Source organism: Panulirus ornatus, chromosome 46 (genome assembly GCF_036320965.1).
Source record: "Panulirus ornatus isolate Po-2019 chromosome 46, ASM3632096v1, whole genome shotgun sequence".
Lineage (NCBI taxonomy): Eukaryota > Metazoa > Arthropoda > Malacostraca > Decapoda > Palinuridae > Panulirus > Panulirus ornatus.
Genome location: NC_092269.1, coordinates 29,666,514 through 29,688,342, shown reverse-complemented (window position 1 = coordinate 29,688,342; position 21,829 = coordinate 29,666,514). Strand labels below are relative to the sequence as shown.

The 21,829-nt window shown below is 45.3% G+C and overlaps 1 protein-coding gene and 1 pseudogene across 1 annotated transcript in view; both read left to right on the top strand.

The window, feature by feature from the left end:
- The window catches only part of GABA-B-R2 (gamma-aminobutyric acid type B receptor subunit 2), a 351,207-nt gene that overhangs the window by 285,637 nt on the left and 43,741 nt on the right, over window positions 1–21,829 (top strand). The window contains 2 exon segments of the mRNA XM_071688897.1: window positions 8,081–8,305; window positions 21,048–21,233. Of these exon segments, the coding sequence (XP_071544998.1) occupies window positions 8,081–8,305; window positions 21,048–21,233 (411 nt within the window).
- On the top strand, window positions 13,052–14,500 carry LOC139763385 (26S proteasome regulatory subunit 7-like; annotated as a pseudogene).

Here is a 21,829-nt window from a genome sequence, read left to right as displayed (position 1 = left end):
TGTGACAAATGTTATTTTTGTTTCCTCCCAGTTATTTCAGACCCTCGGGAGTGTGTTGGGTCACTAGTGCTTCCGTCATATGCTGATGGTAATGCTGTTCCATGCTGTCAGAGCTCAATATGGACGGTGGTGTTTGAAGGGCGATGCTGCACTTGCTGTGATGCTGTTCCGATCATGCTGCACTGGCCGTGGCTGCACATGTTTCCGCTATCCTTGCTGTCACGAATGAATGAATGAAAGAATGGTTGAACGAATGAATGGTACATACCATGCTGACAATGCTGTGTTTGCTGTGAACAATGCTATTCTTTGTCTCTGCTGTTATGGCTGGACAGGGATGTATGCTGTGTGTGTGTGTGTGTGTGTGTGTGTGTGTGTGTGTGTGTGTGTGTGTTTGTGTGCTGTGACTAGTGCTTGAGGGTGTTGCATTATGCTGATGATGCCTCAGTCGCATTCAAGTGTGTCTGTTCTGTCTGTTAAGTGCCCGTACCTGCTATCAACACACACGCAGTTACTTAAGGAGGTTTGATCTGTCTGTTAAGTGCTCCTACCTGCCATTAGCACTCGAGCAGTTACTTAAGGAGGTCTGTTTTGTCTGTTAAGTGCTCCTACCTGCCATTAGCACTCGAGCAGTTACTTAAGGAGGTTTGATCTGTCTGTTAAGTGATCCTACCTGCCATTAGCACTCGAGCAGTTACTTAAGGAGGCCTGTTTTGTCTGTTAAGTGCTCCTACCTGCCATTAGCACTCGAGCAGTTACTTAAGGAGGTTTGATCTGTCTGTTAAGTGCTCCTACCTGCCATTAACACTCGAGCAGTTACTTAAGGAGGTCTGTTTTGTCTGTTAAGTGCTCCTACCTGCCATTAGCACTCGAGCAGTTACTTAAGGAGGTTTGATCTGTCTGTTAAGTGCTCCTACCTGCCATTAGCACTCGAGCAGTTACTTAAGGAGGTTTGATCTGTCTGTTAAGTGCTCCTACCTGCCATTAGCACTCGAGCAGTTACTTAAGGAGGTCTGTTTTGTCTGTTAAGTGTCTGTTGGTTCTGTTAAGACACCAGACAGGTACTTGAGTTGTAAGTAAAAGCCGGATGGTCAAGTTTTGGTTCGTGATCGGTCAAATTATCGCTGTTGGCGGTCAAGAGAACACCAAAGGCTGGCGGTCAAGTTACCCATCACTGCTGGCGGTCAAGTTACCCATCACTGCTGGCGGTCAAGTTACCCATCACTGCTGGCGGTCGTTACCCATCACTGCTGGCGGTCAAGTTACCCATCACTGCTGGGGGTCAAGTTACCCATCACTGCTGGGGGTCAGGTTACCCATCACTGCTGGCGGTCAAGTTACCCATCACTGCTGGCGGTCAAGTTACCCATCACTGCTGGCGGTCAAGTTACCCATCACTGCTGGCGGTCAAGTTACCCATCACTGCTGGCGGTCAAGTTACCCATCACTAGTGGCGGTCAAGTCACTGCTGGTGACCGAGTTATCACTGCTGATGGTGGCTCGTACAACCTTCTGTTGTCTGTCTGAGACTTTTGTTTTCTCCTGTTATCCATTGTGCTGCTTCTGTTGTTCCTGTTGCTTCTGTTGAATCTATTGCGTGCGTTGTTTATTCTGTTACTTCTGTTGCTCCTCTTCCCTCCCCCTGTTATTGATCATGTAGCTGCTTTTCTTCCCTGTTGCCTACGTTATTCATTTTTCTGTTTCCGTTGTTCGTACTCCCTCTGTTGTTTCTTATGCTGCTTCTGTTGTTCCTCTAACCTCTCCCTGTTATTGATCATGCTTCTGCTTTTGTTTCCTGTTGAATGTGTTACTCATCTCCCTGCTTCTGTTGTTCTTGCTCTCCTCCGTTGTCTCTTACGCTGTTTCTGTTGTTGCTCTTATCTCCGTTGCTCTAGCCCCCTGTATCTGTCGTTGTCACTACCGTTGGTATGTGTTTCGAACGCCCGTAATGCCTTCGACGCCCTGTTCCATCGCTCACTTCATCCATAGCATCGGTCAATGACCCCAGAGCTGCACGCTCCCTGCAACAGCTAAAGGCTTATGCTTCTGGTGCTAAAGCTGAGCATCCAGGGAGGAGGAGGAGGAGGAGGAGGAGGAGGAGGAGGAGGAGCAGGAGGAGGAGGAGGAGGAGGAGGAGGAGGAGGAGCAGGAGGAACCCCGACCGACCCCGAACTCAACTTCGACCTTCAGTTTGACGGTCTGTTCCTTCGCCTGGACGACGACCTGGTTCGTGCGATGCGCGTCCGCGTCCTCCCTCCTGGGTTGTCCACCTCTTATCTAGTCCTCACGTATCATGACTCAGGCAACGACCTCTTCCCCAGCTTCATTTTCCTCCGTTTTCGTTCGTCCTGAGGGAAAGTGGGGTGGGGGTTGCTTTTGTCTACTCCTCGTTTGGCTTTTGTTCACAGCAGCTGTGGATATATGGCTTCTATTACGAGGTTGAAATGTTGTCATTTGGCTTTTGTATACAGCTCTGGAAGTGGAATTGTTATCATTTGGCTTTTCTATACAGTTCTGGAGGTGGAATTGTTGTCATTTGGCTTTTGTATACAGCTCTGGAGGTGGAATTGTTGTCATTTGGCTTTTGTATACAGCTCTGGAGGTGGAATTATTATCATTTGGCTTTTGTATACAGTTCTAGAGGTGGAATTGTTGTCATTTGGCTTTTGTATACAGTTCTGGAGGTGGAATTGTTGTCATTTGGCTTTTGTATACAGCTCTGGAGGTGGAATTATTATCATTTGGCTTTTGTATACAGTTCTGGAGGTGGAATTGTTGTCATTTGGCTTTTGTATACAGCTCTAGAGGTGGAATTATTATCATTTGGCTTTTCTGTATAGTTCTGGAGGTGGAAGTGTTATCATTTGGCTTTTGCATACAGCTCTGGATGTGGAATTGTTATCATTTGGCTTTTGTATACAGCTCTGGAGGCTCCATGGCTGTTATTTTGTTTTTAACATACAGTTTTGTATGTTCGGTCATTGACACTGTGTTTCTATTAAAGTATAGAAGCTATTTGTATATCATGTGGGTGTTTGTATATGGAGTGGGAGGCTCTTTGGTTATTCTTTAGCGTATATTTACTATTAGATTTTTCCTGATTGTTAATTAGATTTTGTATACAGTTCTGGAAGTCATCTAATTGTAATTTGGATTTTGTTATAAGCTGCTTTAGAGTTTTATTGTCTTTTGGTTTTTTGTATACTGGTTCGTAAAGTTTCATCGTTGACATTCGGCCTTTACATACAACTCCCGTTATTATGTAGTAGTTGTGGAGGGCCTTTGTATTCAGGTATATCGGTTGTATGATCACCCATTTTCCTATTTTTTTTATCACTGTTTAGAGTATTCAACAGCAGGCACTGAACATGCTTCCTGCTGGAAAGATTTTTGTCCTGAAATTTGAGTTTCATTCTTTTACATGTTAGCGAATTTTTAGCTTTTGGCACATGCGCTTTTTTTTTTCCTGTAATTTCCAAAAGAGTGGATGTCAATTAGCTTTTTCCAAACCGGTGTGGAACTTTAGCTGTTGCCAGCTAATTCTTTCCCATTGCGGACAACCCTTCGGTGTTAGATTAGCTTTAGCTTCTGTCAGTTATAGCTTTTTCTTGCTTCTATAAACTCTTTTCGGTTTCAGGTTAGCCTTACCTGTTGTCATTTATAGCTTCTTCTTGTTCCTGGAAGCTCCTTTCAGCGTCAGGTTAACCTTCGCTGTTGTCAGTTATAGCTCCTTGTTCCTGGAGGCTCCTTTTGGCCTAAGAGTAGCTCTAACTGTCGTCATTTAGCTCTTCTGTGGCTATCGCTGGAAACTTATGGGATTCTCTGTTGCCCGGCAGCCACCTCTCGTCCCCAAGCCGTCGCTTCCTGGACTCTCAGATGCTGTGTTGCAGGAGTTGGTGACGTGTGACTAAGGCCGATGACGCAATACACGGGTCAGAGGACAGACATTAGTGATGCACAGCAGATGTCTTGACGTAAGACAAGAGCCGGTGATATAAGGCACAAGCTCTGGAAAGGCCGACAGAGCCTCATGGGAGTCTTTAGAAAGGGCTTAGGAAAACTGTAGAATGCCTCCTGGAAGCCCTGGGAAACCCCCTGGAAAATCCATGGAAAACTTGGAAAGCATCTCAGAAAACCCTGAAGGGCCATGGCAAAGCGGCCTTGGAAATCCCTGAAGAGCCTTCGAAAGCGTCCTGGAAAGTCATGAAAAACGCTGAAGAGCGTTTGAGTAAGTGTTCTAGAAGACCCTGAAAAGCATTCTGGAATGCCTTGGAAAACGTTTAGAAAGTCCTGGAAAGCCTTGGCAGTTCCCGAAAAGCCGCGGAAAAGGGCCACGAAAAGGTAAAAAAAATCCCTATATAGTGTCCTGTTAAACCTCAAAAGCCCCGAAAAATGTCCTGGAAAGTATTAGAAAATCCCAGGTGACCTTCCTGGTAATTCTTGGAAAGCACTAGAAGACCCCTTAGAAAGTTCATGGGTTAGGACTGGAAAGCCATGGAGGGCGTCCTGGAAAACCCTATAAAGTCGTACAAGGTGTCATGGGAAACACTCATGGAAACCCCTGGGAGGCAATGGGAAACTTCTGAGAAAGCGCTTGAAAACGACTTGGAAAATCTTGAAAAGCGTCCAGGAACGCCATAGGAAGCACTGGGGAGCCCTGGAAAGCGTTCTACTAAGTACTGGAAAACATTGAGAAGTCATGGAAAATATTGGGAACTCCATAGGAAGCACTGGAGAGCCCTGGAAAGCGTCCTATTAAGTTTTGGAAAACACTGGGAAGTCCTGGAAAACATTGGGGACTCCCTGGAATACACTAGAGTGCGTCCCGAAGAGCCTCCTGGAAAGCCCTGGAGCGCCTCCTCCAAGTTCTGGAAAGCTCTAGAAAGCCTTCTCTTAACTTATGAGTAAATGACTTTATGTTTCAACAAGTACGTCTCACACTGGCATGAATATGATCAAATCTTCATCCCTTTCCAGTAATGTGAGCTTTGGACACGTCAAGCCTATTAGTAGTGTGTTCTTTGGACTCACCATCTTTCCAGTAGTATGTGCTTTGGACACACTATCTTTCTTATGTTGTAAGCATCGAGCACACCATCTTTCCAGTGCTGTGTCCCTTGGGCACACAATCTTTCCGGTGATGTTAGCTTTGAACAAGCCTCCCAGAGCTGATAGCTTCGGGTGCACAACAAGCCTCCCAGAGCTGTTAGCTTCGGGTGCATCAGCTTTAACGGGGCGTTGCATTGCTGCTTGGCGAAGCTTCCTGCAGCAGGACGCCGGGTATCAGAGACATATTAACATATAACAGTGTGTCGCGAACCCGAGGCATAGGCTGGTATGTGTCGAGAAACTACCGCAGTGTGCAGCAAGGTGACACCAGCGGTAGGCTGAGTGTAGTGTAAGCTCACGGTAGTGAGAGGCGTGCCGAGATGCTAAGCTCACTCAGCTATGTTAAAAGGTCACACTACTGGGATTCATTGTGTCCTAAGCCGACACCGCTGGGGTCTGTTGTGTTGTAAGGTCACATGGCTGGAAGGTTGTCCGTGTCGTGAGCCTAAACACCACTGAATTTCGTTATGTTGTAAACCCGAAGCATTTAAAGGTTTTCTGTGTCGTGAGCCCAAACCAATGGGCTTTATTGCGTCATAAGCCCACGACACAGGGGTTCAGTGTGCTTTAAGCTTACAGCACTGGGGCTTGTTGTGTCCTAATCTCACACCACTGATAAGATGGTTGAGTCACCCAAACCATTTGAACGCTGCCTGTGTCGTAAGCTCACACCGCTGGAAGTTTGGCTGTGTCGTAAGCCCACACTACCGTAATATGTAATGTCGTAATCTCACACTAATGGGATTGGCCGTGTCTTACACTCCCACCACCGAGGTCTGCTCTGTCGTAACCGCACACCACTGGGAAATATTCCAGCCCGCAGAGGTAAGAAAAAGGAGAAGAAGAAGAGATAAATTACTCGCTGCTGGAAGGGTCTAATGCCACTGGATAAATCATAACTGCGAGGCGGCGGGGAAAGAGTGCGGTATGTCGTTTTATCCCCCAGGGGTCTCGTTAAGTTGCGCCGGTTCACATGCTGCCGTTGCGGGTAAAAGGGCACTAGGAGCCAAAGGGGAGAGGCTAGCTTAATGACTCGTGGCCTGGCTGTGTTGAGGGGCATCGTCAAGCGTCTGGGGGGGAGGCAGGAGCAGCGAGAGAGCTATTCCTCTCTCCCCTTGAGCCCTTCACTTTACCTTCATGTCCTCCTCGCTTGATCCAGTTACTTTATGTGCTCCCTTTTGATCCTCTTACTTTATGTTCCCCTCTCCATCCTGTTACTTTATGTCCCCCTCTCCATCCTGTTACTTTATGTCCCCCTCTCCATCCTGTTACTTTATGTCCCCCTCTCCATTCTGTTACTTTATGTCCCCCTCTGCATCCTGTTACTTTATGTCCCCCTCTCCATTCTGTTACTTTATGTTCCCCTCTCCATCCTGTTACTTTATGTCCCCCTCTCCATCCTGTTACTTTGTGTCCCCCTCTCCATCCTGTTACTTTATGTCCCCCTCTCCATCCTGTTACTTTATGTCCCCCTCTCCATCCTGTTACTTTATGTCCCCCTCTCCATTCTGTTACTTTATGTCCCCCTCTGCATCCTGTTGCTTTATGTCCCCCTCTCCATCCTGTTACTTTATGTTCCCCTCTCCATCCTGTTACTTTATGTCCCCCTCTCCATCCTGTTACTTTGTGTCCCCCTCTCCATCCTGTTACTTTATGTCCCCCTCTCCATCCTGTTACTTTATGTCCCCCTCTCCATCCTGTTACTTTATGTCCCCCTTTCCATCCTGTTACTTTATGTCACCCTCTCCATCATGTTACTTTATGTCCCCCTCTCCATCCTGTTACTTTATGTTCCCCTCTCCATCCTGTTACTTTATGTCCCCCTCTCCATCCTGTTACTTTATGTCCCCCTCTCCATCCTGTTACTTTATGTCCCCCTCTCCATTCTGTTACTTTATGTTCCCCTCTCCATCCTGTTACTTTATGTCCCCCTCTCCATCCTGTTACTTTATGTCCCCCTCTCCATCCTGTTACTTTATGTCCCCCTCTCCATCCTGTTACTTTATGTCCCCCTCTCCATCCTGTTACTTTATGTCCCCCTCTCCATCCTGTTACTTTATGTCCCCCTCTCCATCCTGTTACTTTATGTCCCCCTCTCCATCCTGTTACTTTATGTCCCCCTCTCCATCCTGTTACTTTATGTCCCCCTCTCCATCCTGTTACTTTATGTCCCCCTCTCCATCCTGTTACTTTATGTCCCCCTCTCCATCCTGTTACTTTATGTCCCCCTCTCCATCCTGTTACTTTATGTCCCCCTCTCCATCCTGTTACTTTATGTCCCCCTCTCCATCCTGTTACTTTATGTCCCCCTCTTGATCCTGTTACTTAATGTTACTCTTTTGATCTTGTTATTTTATGTCCCTCTCTTGATCCTGTTACTTAATGTTACTCTCTTGATCCTGTTACTTTATGTTCGTGTCCCCTCTTTATCCTGTTACTTTATCTTTATTTTCTTCATGATCCCGTTACTTTACCTTCATTTCCCCCTCTTGATCCTGTTACTTTATCTTCATTACTTTAACTTATAAATCTTACTTTTAGACAACTCCATCACCACGATTCAAAGGTGAGGCTGTCCTCAGACAAAGGCCTCCATCCCCCCGTGCTTGGCTTAGACACAATCGATTTATCAGTCTTAGTAACTCCTCTCGCTACTGATAGGTCAGTAATTACCCCATTGGTCACCATTTTACCTTCGTTCTCTCTCTCTCTCTCTCCCTCTCTCTCTCTCTCTCTCTCTCTCTCTCTCTCTCTCTCTCTCTCTCTCTCTCTCTCTCTCTCTCTCTCTCTCTCTTTCTCTCTCTCTCTCTCTCTCTCTCTCTCTCTCTCTCCAACAGGTGCTCGAGTGCCTCTTGAACATCCCCTCCCTCAACCTCTAACCTCCCCCCACCACACACACACATCTCACCACAGTCTCTCTCATCTCATCTCTCACCCCGCTCTATCTCTCTCTCTCTCCATCTCTCCACAGGTGTTCGGGTGCTTCCTGGCCTGGGAGACCCGCTACGTCAGCATCCCTGCCTTGAACGACTCCAAGTACATCGGGATGAGCGTCTACAACGTGGTCATCATGTGCGTCATCGGGGCTCCCATCTCGTACATCCTGAGTGACGAACAGGACGCCTCGTACCTCATCATCTCCGTCTTCATCCTCTTCTGCACCACCGGCACGTTATGCCTCGTCTTCGTGCCAAAAGTAAGTGGCCAGCATCATTTTCCATCCAGGGGTCTCCTTCTCAGAGTGGCTAGCATCATTCTCCATCCAGGGCCTCCATCCCAGAGTGGCTAGCTCCATTCTCCATCCAGAGGCCACCTTCGCTCTAGAGGTTCCTGTAGTCACAAGGCTGCGCTACACCCAGTAGCAGGGTAATGATGGACTCCATTAGAGTGAGAACTTTTTTTTTGGACTTGACTGTAAGTTTGGTACCTATGGTAAGTTGCTAATCTCCATCGTCCTTGTGCCAAAGGAGAGTTCCCAGCCTCCCCACCCCCTCCATCGTCCTTGTACTAAAGGAAAGACCTAAGCCCCCCTTTCCATCTTCCTTGTGCCAAAGGAGAGAGTCCCAGGTTCCCTCTTTATCGTCCTTGTACCAAAGGCAAGTCTGCAACCCCCTCTCCATCATCCTTGTACCAAAGGTGAGCCCTGACCTCACTAGGCCTCTTCCTCTTTGCCAAAAGGAAGTTGTCAAGTATGGTTTGTGTCGTGTGTCAAATATCTAACCAGGATCTCTGCCTTTGTCAGAAGTGGTTATTGTGTCAAGCATCTGAATAACTGACGCATGACACAGTATCACTTGTTGTGTCAAACGCTTAACCTTGAGAATTACTGACTTGTCATATGTTAGATATGGTCAGATGCCAGGTGTCAAACGCTTAACCTTGAGAATTACTGACTTGTCATGTGTCAGATATGGTCAGATTGCCAGGTGTCAAACAGCAAACCTGCAAAAGATAAAGTATGGTCTTTTCAGCACGTGTAGTCACTATTGGGTGTCAAAGATCTTATCTATAAAAGCCATTGTGTTATCAAGAAAGTCACGTATAGGTATCAGCATCGATAAGAAAAAAAAAAATGTCATGTGTCAAGTGTCATTGCCTCTGTGTCATGTGTCATCTTCTACCTACTGGGGGAACAACATGTTAAGTGTCTAATACCAGCTTCGTGTCTCGAAGTGTAGGGGGTTGTTATAGCGTCCAATGGGCACAGTTTGTTGGAATAGATTAAGATGGGTTGTCTAGGTGATGCCAAATGAACGCCCTTCCTACTTCTCCCGTGTCGGAAATGGTCGTTAGGCGGTGTTCTCGTGTCGGATACGGTGTCAAATATCGTCTATCTAATGGATGCTAGGACGTGTCAAGTGTGCTCGTGCAGTCAAATTTGACACCTTCCCTTCCAGCGGGAAAATGTTATTACTTGTCAAGCAATTCATTGCGTCCTATGTCTTGTCAAATTTACAGAAGCGGGATATTATCTGGGTTCATCTCCCGCTTCACCACCCCGTCAACTTGACGGTACAGTCCTTGGGCATGTTGGAACGACCTCTGAACGCGACGGTACGACCCATGGGTATCGACCCTTGATCTCGATGGTGCAACTGTTTACCACGATGTTACGACGGTTTAACACGACGGTGCGACACCTTTAACACGACGGTACGACCCTATAAAACGACGGCACGACACCTTAACGCGACGGTACGACCCTATAACACGACGGCACGACACCTTTAACACGACGGTACGACCCTATAACACGACGGTACGACACCTTTTGTAACACGACGGCACGACACCTTAAACACGACGGTACGACCCTATAACACGACGGTACGACACCTTTAACAAGACGGTATGACCCTCAGGTAGCGTGGCGTAACCTTTAACTTAATGTAACCCAAAAGGGTCGTCATACCGTGGGGTTTCAGGGGTCATAACCTTTCACACGTCATAATGGGGTTGATTAGCGCTTCAGTGAGACGGGGAGGTATACACAAGTCAACCTCCCCTCCCGCGCCCCGACCACTGTCTGCGTCATTCGTCTGTCGTAATCCCCACACTGCCTCTCTCTACAAAAAAAAGCTGCATTTCAAGCTTTCGTATCGTGTGTGACTCATAAATTTGGCTTTGATATAGAATAAATAACTTATAGATTATTTTCCATTTACCTTTATTGAGATTCCAGGTCTGGATCTCGTGTCCAAAGTAATCCTCTAACGCAAAGTATGATTACTTTTATATTTTTTGTTATACTTCTGGTCCCTCCATAGTACAGTCAGACTAACTCCTTAAGTGTGTAGTGAAGATCCTCTGGTCATATGAGATATGGACGACCAGTTTTTTGTTTTCCTGTTAACAGACTGTGTATCTCTGTATCTGTCTTCGTCTGTTTAACTGTCTGTCTGTATGTCTGTCTGTCCGTCTGTCTGTAAGTATGTCTATCTGTCTGTCTGTCTATCTGTGTGTCTGTCTGTCTCGTTTTATCTCTCAGTTTATACAATAAAGTCTTGTATCAATGATGAATAGATTTCTGGACCCAGTATCAAGAGAGCAGTGTCGTTTATATAATAAAAAAAGTGCCAATCAAGCTCGATTCTCGACGAATTGATAAATGGAAGATTATTTCTCGCTTGTAGAATTCCAGGAAAGAGAAGAAGGTCGTCCTGGAACTGCCGAAGGGCTGGACGAACTGGCTCTGAACTAATTGGAAACATCAACTGGAAGGATGTTTTGCATTTACTGGATCTCTACGCCTGGAAATGGGACAGCAACAAAGTATATGCCCTAGAGCTACCTGAAATCATCTGGATCTGGAAGGAGTTAACTGGAGGTCACAATAATCATTGACCACACACACACACACACACACCCACCCACACACACACACACACACACACACACACACACACACACACACACACACACGCACACACACACACACGTGCACACACACGAGAAAAGAAAGAAACTCTAGCCATTAAAGCAGGGGCTCTTCCAGCCTACAGGCACAAAGCACACCTTCCAGCATCCTGTTCCAGCCCGTAACCTACACTTTACGTGCAAGTTAGGCATCCACGTCTTCCCTGTGTTTATACAGTCTTAAAATCACTAAAGTTTCCAGTCCATAAAGTCAGACTTCCTCAGCGGCCAAAGTTTGGAGTGGCTGGAATCCCCGAGGGGAAGCTGATGATGGTCCGAGGCAGTTCCAGTTACTTCCAGGGAGAAAGATCTCTCTTGTCGTCCTGGAATTACTCTCACCAAGGAAACTCCAAGACTTAAAAAAAAAAAAGACTTGCTCAACGTCAAGAGTTTCTGTGTCTTCATCAAAAATTTTTCCAGTAAATCTTGGAAATTCATCTAATTTTGGGCAATTCCAGGTAGTTCCAGACATCCCGTTTTCTTACAGTTCAACTTCCAGTCGGTAGAAAGCCAGAGGATGAGATACATCCTTCCACTCGAAGTTTCCTATTAGTTCAGGGCCAATCCATCTCACTCCAGAGTGGAACCCCCCAACTTGGTCCAGGCACCAGCAACACCAGCAGCAGCAGCAGTTCTTCTTCGTCTAACCCGCTGGAACCTACGAACGAGAGATAAACCTCCGCTTAAAATTCCCCACAAGTCCAAACTAGCTGTAACTAGTTCCAGCAGCAGCTGTTAGGTGGTCCAGGATCGTTTCAAGGACCTCAGAGGAAATTTCCAGCGGTTCCAGGAATGTGCCGGGTAAGGATTCGAAGTAAGAGGGAGAGAACGAACACTCCTCTCTTCGCTGGGCCTTTTTGGAAACTCGAGATATGGGAAATATAGTTCAGGGGGAAATATAAACATATAAATACCTTCGAATTCGAAGCGTTCCAGGTATATGGAGGCAGTAACAAGCTGGATCCAGGTAACGGGATCCTTCTAATGCTGGAAATCGGAAATATCTCTTTTTTTTTATCCTCCATGTAAAGAGTCTCGCTCGCGATACTGGAAAAAAGTAAATCTTCGAAAAAATTCTTTAAATACAACCGTTCATAAAGTTAATCGCCAAGAAATAAAGATTTAGACAGTTGGAATATTTCTCAAATACGTCTTTTTAGCGAATAACTTGTGCGTCGAAGTGACACTAGAATATTCCATTTGATTTCATATGCAAGGAGAATATCATGATGCTTAATGATATTATAAAGATCATAGCAGAAGATTAGTCTCCTGGATGTACACACATTCTGCACATTCACATAAAGTCAGTATTATATACATTTATTTATTGATAGACTTAGTCGCTGTCTCCCGCGTCAGCGAAGTAGCGCAAGGAAATAGATGAAAGAATAGCCCAACACGTCCACACACACGTGTATATACATAAGCACCCACACACGTACATATAAATACATATACATTTTAAAGTATTCATACATATACATATACAGACATATACATATATACACGTGTACATAATCATACTTGCTGCCTTCATCCATTTCCGTTGCCACCCCGCCTCACATGAAATAGCACCTAGCACAAAGTAGCGCTAGGAAATTACAAAGGCCACATTCGTTCACACTCAGTCTCCAGCTGTCACATGTAATACTCCCTTTCCACATTCAGGCCCAACGCTTCACATGCCCTGGTTCAATCCATTGACAGCACGTCGACCCCGGTATGCCACATCCTTCCAATTCACTCTATTCCTTGCACGCCTTTCATCCTCCTGTATGTTCAGGCCCCGATTGCTCAAAATCTTTTTCACTCCATCTTTCCACCTCCAATTTGATCTCCCACTTCTCGTTCCCTCTACCTCACACACACAAACACACACACACACACACACACACACACACACACACACACACACACACACACACACATACATATATATATATATATATATATATATATATATATATATATATATATATATATATATATATATATATATATATTTTTTTTTTTTTTTTTGCTTTGTCGCTGTCTCCCGCGTTTGCGAGGTAGCGCAAGGAAACAGACGAAAGAGGAGAAAGACGAGGATGAGCCCATTAAAGTTCTGGATGAAGCTGATATATCCTTGCTGAAGACATATGGTCAGGGCCCATATACCAAAGTGATCAAGAATGTTGAAGATGATATCCAGAAAACGGTCAAAAAAGTAAACGATTTAACAGGTATTAAAGAGTCTGACACTGGTTTAGCTGTACCTGCCTTATGGGACTTAGCGGCAGACAAACAAACTCTCCAGAATGAGCAGCCTCTACAGGTTGCTTGGTGCACCAAGATCATTAATGCAGACTCTGATGATCCTAAGTATATAATCAATGTCAAACAATTTGCCAAATTTGTGGTTGATTTGGCTGATTCAGTTGCACCAACTGACATTGAAAAAGGAATACGAGTAAGTGTGGATCGCAACAAGTACCAAATACATATCCCCCTTCCACCAAAAATTGACCCCTCAGTAACAATGATGCAGGTTGAAGAAAAACCTGATGTTACTTACTCTGATGTTGGAGGTTGTAAAGAGCAAATTGAAAAACTTCGAGAGGTGGTTGAGACTTCCTTGTTACATCCTGAAAGATTTGTTAATCTTGGCATTGAACCACCTAAATGTGTTCTCCTGTTTGGACCTCCTGGAACTGGAAAAACCTTGTGTGCCCGAGCACTTGCTAACCGTACAGATGCTCGTTTCATCAGAGTTATTGGTTCTGAATTGGTCCAGAAATATGTGGGAGAGGGTGCTCGAATGGTACGTGAACTCTTTGAGATGGCTCGAACCAAGAAGGCGTGTCTGATATTCTTTGATGAAATTGATGCCATTGGAGGAGCTCGATTTGATGATGGTGCTGGAGGAGATAATGAAGTGCAGAGAACTATGCTAGAGCTTATTAACTAGCTTGATGGCTTTGATGCTCGTGGTAATATCAAGGTTCTGATGGCAACTAATCGACCTGACACACTTGACCCTGCACTTATGCGACCTGGTCGTTTGGATCTTAAAGTAGAATTTGGTCTTCCTGACTTAGAAGGAAGAACGCACATCTTTAAAATTCATGCAAAGTCTATGTCTGTGGAACGAGACATCCGTTTCGATCTACTTGCACGCCTATGTCCTAACAGTACAGGTGCTGAAATTAGATCTGTGTGTACAGAAGCAGGTATGTATGCTATCCGTGCTCAGAGGAAGGTTGCCACTGAGAAAGACTTTTTAGATGCTGTCAACAAAGTCATAAAGGCTTATGCCAAATTCTCAGCTACTCCGCGATATATGACATATAACTAAAACCTAAGGGCTAAAGAATTTTCAGAGCTTAAGCAGCACCCATCAAGATCAAATGGTATATTCTCTTTGCCCATGGTATATTGTAACCCTTGTAAACGTTTTGTATTTAAGCTCCATTAGAATAATGATAAACATAATACAGATAGAAGCTAGAAGTTTTCAGTTTTCTAAATTGTTTCTTACATTTTTTCATATGTATATATATATGTATGTGTGTGTGTGTGTATATGTGCGTATGTGTGTGTATGTGTGTGTATGTGTATATATATATATATATATATATATATATATATATATATATATATATATATATATATATATATATATTATCCCTGGGGATAGGGGTGAAAGAATACTTCCCACGCATTCCTCGCGTGTCGTAGAAAGCGACTAGAGGGGACGGGAGCGGGGGGCCAGAAATCCTCCCCTCCTTGTACTTTTTTAACTTTCTAAAATGGGAATATGTATATATATATATATATATATATATATATACATATATATATATATATATATATATATATATATATATATATATATATATATATATATATATATATATATATATATATATATATATATAGGGGGAGAAAAAATACTTCCCACGTATTCCCTGCGTGTTGTAGAAGGCGACTAAAAGGGGAGGGAGCGGGGGGCTGGAAATCCTCCTCTCTCGTTTTTTTTTTTATATTTCCAAATGAAGGAACAGAGAAGGGGGCCAGGTGAGGATATTCCCTCAAAGGCCCAGTCCTCTGTTCTTAACGCTACCTCGCTAATGCGGGAAATGGCGAATAGTATGAAAGGAAGAAAAGAAATATACATATATTTATATATATATATATATATATATATATATATATATATATATATATATATATATATATATATATATATATATATATATATGTATATATATATATATATATATGTGTGTGTGTGTGTGTGTGTGTGTGTGTGTGTGTATTTCCTCGGCGAGCTTCTGGCCATAAAACAAAACATTGCATAAATCCTCCATCGGCAAAATGTTGTCCCGTCACATAATTTAGGCCAGGAAGAGCCCATGACGGCGCTCAGGCAAACTTGTGTATTGACCCGGACAGATACGATCACCGAGTCACATATTATGTTGTGGTGTCCGTCAGCGGTGAGGGAGCTGACCGCAGCTATGAAAGAACACAGAGAACATCCTCGCCAGCGCATGTGTTTGACGACGGAGGAGGAGGAGGAGGAGGAGTAAGGGGAAGAGGCTTCGTTTTATGTGGTAGTAGGTTGGGGAGGCGAGATGTTGGGATCCATTGACAGAAGGTTTATCTTGTTGATATGGAGGTGTATTACTAGGAGAAATAATATAGTTCTTTTACGTATAGGTAAAATGAATAACACACACACACACACACACACACACACACACACACACACACACATACACACACACACACAAACACACACACACACACAAACACACACACACACATATACATATATATATATATATATATATATATATATATATATATATATATATATATATATATATATATATATATATATATATATATATATTTCACACCATTCGCCATTTCCCGCGTTAGCCAGGTAGCGTTAAGAACAAAGGACTTGGCCTTTGAGGGAATATCCTCACCTGGCCCCATTCTCTGTTCCCTCTTTTGAAAAATAAAAAAAAAAAAACGGGAGGGGAGGATTTCCAGCCCCCCGCTCCCTCCCCTTTTAGTCGCCTTCTACAACACGCAGGGAATACGTGGGAAGTATTCTTTCTCCCCAATCTTCAGGGGATCGAACCCGGGACCCTATGAGCATATGAGACGTCCTGGTCTATATATGATAACAATATACAAAAACATGATTTACTCATAGACCGACGTTCAAATCTATTTTTCAAGGGAATGAAATCACCAATTTGCATATTAAAGAGGTCATACGCAAGACCTCATCTTTATTCATAACGAGTTACTACGGGCCTGTCAGGCGTATATACAGATGCAGCAGCTGTAAGGTGTGGCATTATACCAGTCCGAGAACACCATTATACTGGGAGTATATATACATATATGTATATATGGTCGGTGATCTGGTACAGAGTTGTGTGAATATAGGCTTTGCTGTCACTGTCCAGGATATCAGGTACGTATGAGAAATGTGGGTCATTAAGGGCGTATATGTAGGTAATTACGCAATGGAACAGGCAGATGTTCAGGAGTTTAAGATAACGCAAATAATGATGAGGCAGCTGTTTAAAGTACTCTAGAGGGAGTACATCTTACTGAAGGTAAGTTAAAGGAGGCAGTATCATAAAGCAATGGTTCCAGAAAGGAAATTCTATTAGGCTCTTGCATATATATATATATATATATATATATATATATATATATATATATATATATATATATATATATATATATATAGATAGATAGAGAGAGAGAGAGAGAGAGAGAGAGAGAGAGAGAGAGATGAATTGTTACACAGATAGATGAGGGAAGACGAAAAATGGTTGACTGGCCGCGCGCGCGCGTGTGTGTGTGTGTGTGTAGTGTGTCTGATGTATCTGATGTAGAGGTCTCTCTTTCTCACGCATACAAGTGCACACACACACACACACACACACACACACACACACATCACCATCTTGACCTAATTGGTCAGAGACAAACTAATTTCTCCTGCCAGCAAAGTTGAGGCAAGGGAGGCGAACCACTTTGAGTTCAGCAGTTTGGGGGGGGGGGGGGGGGTCGTCAGACTCCTCCTCTGAGACCCCCCCCCCCCCCCACACACACACACACACACACACACACACAGACACACCTCCAGCAGGAGTGATGTATCGGGCGCGGCACACTGGCCTCAAGATGGAGGCCGCTCGCTGCAAGTTCTCCTACATACCTCATTAGCTCGGGTGATTTAATGGAGCCATTAGCCACTTACTAATTATGGCCCTTCCGTGGCCAAGACGGGTCAGGGATGGGGGGGCGACGGAGTTGAAGGAAGGGAGGAATGTTGTGTTCCTCTTCATATCTTGAGGTGAACGGCGAGTTCGACAGTGTTCTCCCGGAAGCAGTCCTTTCTGTCCTTTATGTCAACTTGAAGTCAGTTTAAAAGGTGAGGTGAGGATGCTCTTTTGTGGCCCTTCTTTCCGTACACAGTAGCAGACGAGGCGACTACAAGTGTTAGGAGGTTGAAGACGAGGCAGTTTGATGTGTCAGGTGGTTTAAGACGAGGCAGCTACAAAGACTGGGCAGTTTAAGGCGAGACAGATACGAAGACTGGGCAGTTTAAGACTAGACAGATACGAAGACTGGGCAGTTTAAGACGAGGCAGCTACAAAGACTGGGTAGTTTAAGACGAGACAACGACGAAGACTGGGCAGTTTAAGACGAGACAGCTACAAAGACTGGGCAGTTTAAGGCGAGACAGCTACAAAGACTGGGCAGTTCAAGGCGAGATATCTTCAGATGCTAGACAGGTTAAGATGTTATAGCTTCATATGTTAAACAGTTTATGACGAGGTTGCTGCAAATGCTATACAGGTTAAGACAGGACGGCTTCGTGTCTTTGACGGCTTAAGACGAGTCAGATATGTTAGACTCTAAGACAAGACAAACTAACATGTTGGACATCTTACGAGAGCAGGTATGTACCCATTTTGAAAACATTAATGGACACCATTCAGCAGCGAGATAGACAGACACATACACCTAACACCTCTTATGTAAATTGGGAACCATTGAGACCAGAATACAGCTCACTTCTGTTATATCCTAACCTAGTCCACTTCGATTAAGAATTTGATAGATTCATATTCAAAACAATTAACTCTGACATGGGCCACTGGGGCCCCTCGGGTATCTGTCCTCTCCTCGTACATCCAAATCGTTTCCATATTAACTAACGTATGAGTTCCACGCACGTATCTTCCTTTCGGTGTTGTCTGCATCAGCAAAGATCTATCCGTATCCCACACTTTTCTCAACACACCGGAGCTGCTCCTCTCTCTCTCTCTCTCTCTCTCTCTCTCTCAGGCAGTCCACTCCGCATCGCTCTCAGATTTAGATTTCGCGCCCCGCCTGGCATCTCTCAATCTTCTTATAGCGTTTCTGATCTGAAGATAAATCTTCCTCCCTTCACTCCTCCTGTGTGGCAATCTTCCACGACGCTTCACTTGGCCTTCCCTTGCCCCGTCCTCTCTCTCTCTCCTCCCGCACACATCTGTCGCAGCTGCTGCTATTCTCAGATATATGCTCCTTACTCTCCCCAAGGGGACTCCTCCACTCTCCTACAAGCACGCCCAGGTACTCGGCTTGCGTTCAAGCACGTCCAGGTCCTTGATAGTCATGTGCTTTCCAAGGGAGCTCCTAGACTTATATACAAGCACGTCCAGGTCTTCAAGTCACGTGGATGCACGTCCAGGTCCTCGACAGCCCTAACCAACTTCAGGAGGAGCTCCTTGACTTTCGTGCCAGCTTGTCCAGGTCTTATACATTCCTATACCTTCCAGAGGAGCTCTCTGACCCACGTGCAAGCACGTCCAAGTTCCCAAAAGTCCTACACCTCTCACGGGAGCTCCTTCCCTCTCGTTCAAGCACGTCCAGGGTTTCTGACTGTCTTTACAACCTCCGGGAGAGCTCTTCGACGCACATATAAGCACGTCCAGGCCCCCTTCTGTCTTACGCCCTCCGACACAGCTCCTCGACAAACTAGCAGGCACGTACAAGCCTCGGCAGTGAATTCCGAAGCTGCTGGTTATGCCTCTTCCCCACTGTCCACAAGATTTTTCCCTTTATCCCCCGATCAATCCTTTCCAGCCATGCGAGTCTCGTCCATATATTTCCCCCCGATGATTCTGTGAAGGTCAGACTTTCCATTTCGTTGCGATTTCAGTGTATGGGACGAACTTTGCGTTGAATGCAATGACATGACTGTGTCTCTGAGGTAAAATGTGTGGGTTTTGACGTGTCATGGAAGCCTGTAAGACGTATATATTTCTATACCATAGCGTGATGCATTAGATTAATCAAGATCATCTATACCTCAGCTTCGATCGTAATTATCCATCGTTCTACAAGAGAAGCAAGCTTGGTCGATGACACCTCGAACCCTCTCTGTTGAGCAGTCCAAATCAGCAATGCAGAACCTGTACAGCCTTGAGTCTCAGATCCTCATCTCACGTAGCATCAGGCCTCAATCCCTTACAGACTCATGTGGAACCAAACATCTCGTTAGGCTTTTGTCTTCTTTTTCTAATCACGTGACAATAACTTCCATACCGCGTCCCTCCCCCGGGGTCTCACCTGCCTCCCTCCGGCGCTGAATGGTATGACTTCCTTCAAATTCTCGAGGGAGATGACTGAATCGTCCTATTCCCTCCGCCCCACACACACACATTCAGGACCACAATCGCACCCATAAAGCCATCTCTCTCTCTCTCTCTCTCTCTCTCTCTCCCCATAATCATGCGAATCACCGAACCGCTGGATATCATTTTTCCCTCCGCATCATCCGAACGAACTTCCACTCTGAATTATATCACGAAATTTCGCCCCAAACCCCCACCTTCGCCCCACGCTACCCTCCGCCATGCATCACCTTCACCATTGCATGGCGTCATCGCTGCCTCGTATTTTGCTGTTTGTGAATGAAGATATTTTTTTTTCACTTTCCATATTCTCTCTCGATTTCGAGACCACTTTTGACAGGCCATTCACGTCACCTGTCACCTGTCAGTTAGAGTTACGTGCATTCCTGTACCCTGGCCTGGATTTTCCAATGCTTTCTTGCCTTTTCCAGGTCCTTGCCAACGTGTTCATTTCTGTACATGGCTATACTTTCCAGTACTTTCATTTCCAGGAAGCTGCCATCATGTACACCTCTATACATGGCTATACTTTCCAGTACTTTCATTTCCAGGAAGTTGCCATTATCTACATAGCTGTACATGGCTATACTTTCCAGGAAGCTGCCATCATCTACGTCTCTGTACATGCTATACTTTCCCGTACTTTCATATCCAGGAAGCTACCATCATGTACACCTCTGTACATGGCTCTATTTTCCAGTACTTTCATTTCCAGGAAGGTGCCATCATCTGCATAGCTGTACATGGCTATACTTTCCAGTACTTTCATTTCCAGGTATCTGCCATCATGGTCATCATTGTAAGTGGTCATATTTTCCAGGAATTTCATTTCCAGGTATTGCCATCGTGTCCATTCCTGTATTTTCAGTACTTTCGACATTTTCTTCTCATTTCCAGAAAGTAGACATCACATCCAGCTCTGTCTCTGGTATTTTCTCTTCCATGTCCGGCCGGTTACCCGTCAGTTTTTGAGTGTCTTATGCCCTCAACACCTGTCTAGTCCTCCGGGTCTTATTTGTCTGTCTCTGTTTCTCGCCACCTATGTCTCTGTCTCTCACCATCTGTCTACTCCGTCTTTACCCACCTGTATCAACGTGTCTCTTACCACCTGCCTCCTTCGTCTTTCACCATCTCTATCCTTCGGCTCTGACCACCACCACCTATCTACCTCCTCCGTCTCACACCACCTCATCTGTCTCCTCCGTCTCTCACCACCTATCTGTCTCCTCCGTCTCTCACCACCTATCTGTCTCCTCCGTCTCTCACCACCGCCGCCGTGTCTCACCACCCGTCTCTCCCTCCTGCCCCTGCCCACAGATCATAGAGCTGAGACGCAACCCTCAGGGAACGATCGACAAGCGGATGGTCCGAGCTACATTGAAGCCGCCGAAGAACCCGGACAGCGACTCCGAGCTCTCCGACCTGCACGAGCAGCTAAAGAAGGCGGAGAGCGATCGTCAGGTGTTCATCAGAAGGCTCCGAGAGCGCGAGCAGGAGCTGCAGGTGAGGCGCAGAGGTCACAGCCGCTGGAAGGACAGGTGTGTTTGCGAGAGAGGGTCGAGTGACAGACACCTGTCACCTGTCACGCGTGAGGTAGACTAACAGACTGATGCTCATTAATTTTTCTTATTTTAACCTCCCCTTCTTCTCCTCACCCTCTCCCCCTTTTCCATCACATATGACCTCAAACTTAGGGGGCCTTCAGGGTTCAAGAAAAAAAAAATGAGCAAGACTTTCCTTTCATGTCTTGCCCTGACGGTCAGTCCTCCACCTTTAGGACGAGCGACCTGTCGAAGGTGATGGAGACCACTGCTCCTGTCTCGGTCCATCAGACCAGCCAGTCGATGGATGCTTGTACCGCGCCTCCCGCTTGCATTAACGACAGTGTTCCTCCCTGACGTACTACCTCTTCCCTTCCTCCCAGGCCAGACCCCCAACCTCCTATGCCTCAAGGTGGAGTTTCCACAGTAAGGTCCTTTTACATGTCTGTTCCAAGGTCTACAATGTCTTGCAATAATTGTTTCATGTCTCGAGAATGTTTCATTATGTATTCGTTTATGGTCTCAAAAGACAACTACCATCCTGCCTCTGTCTGCAGG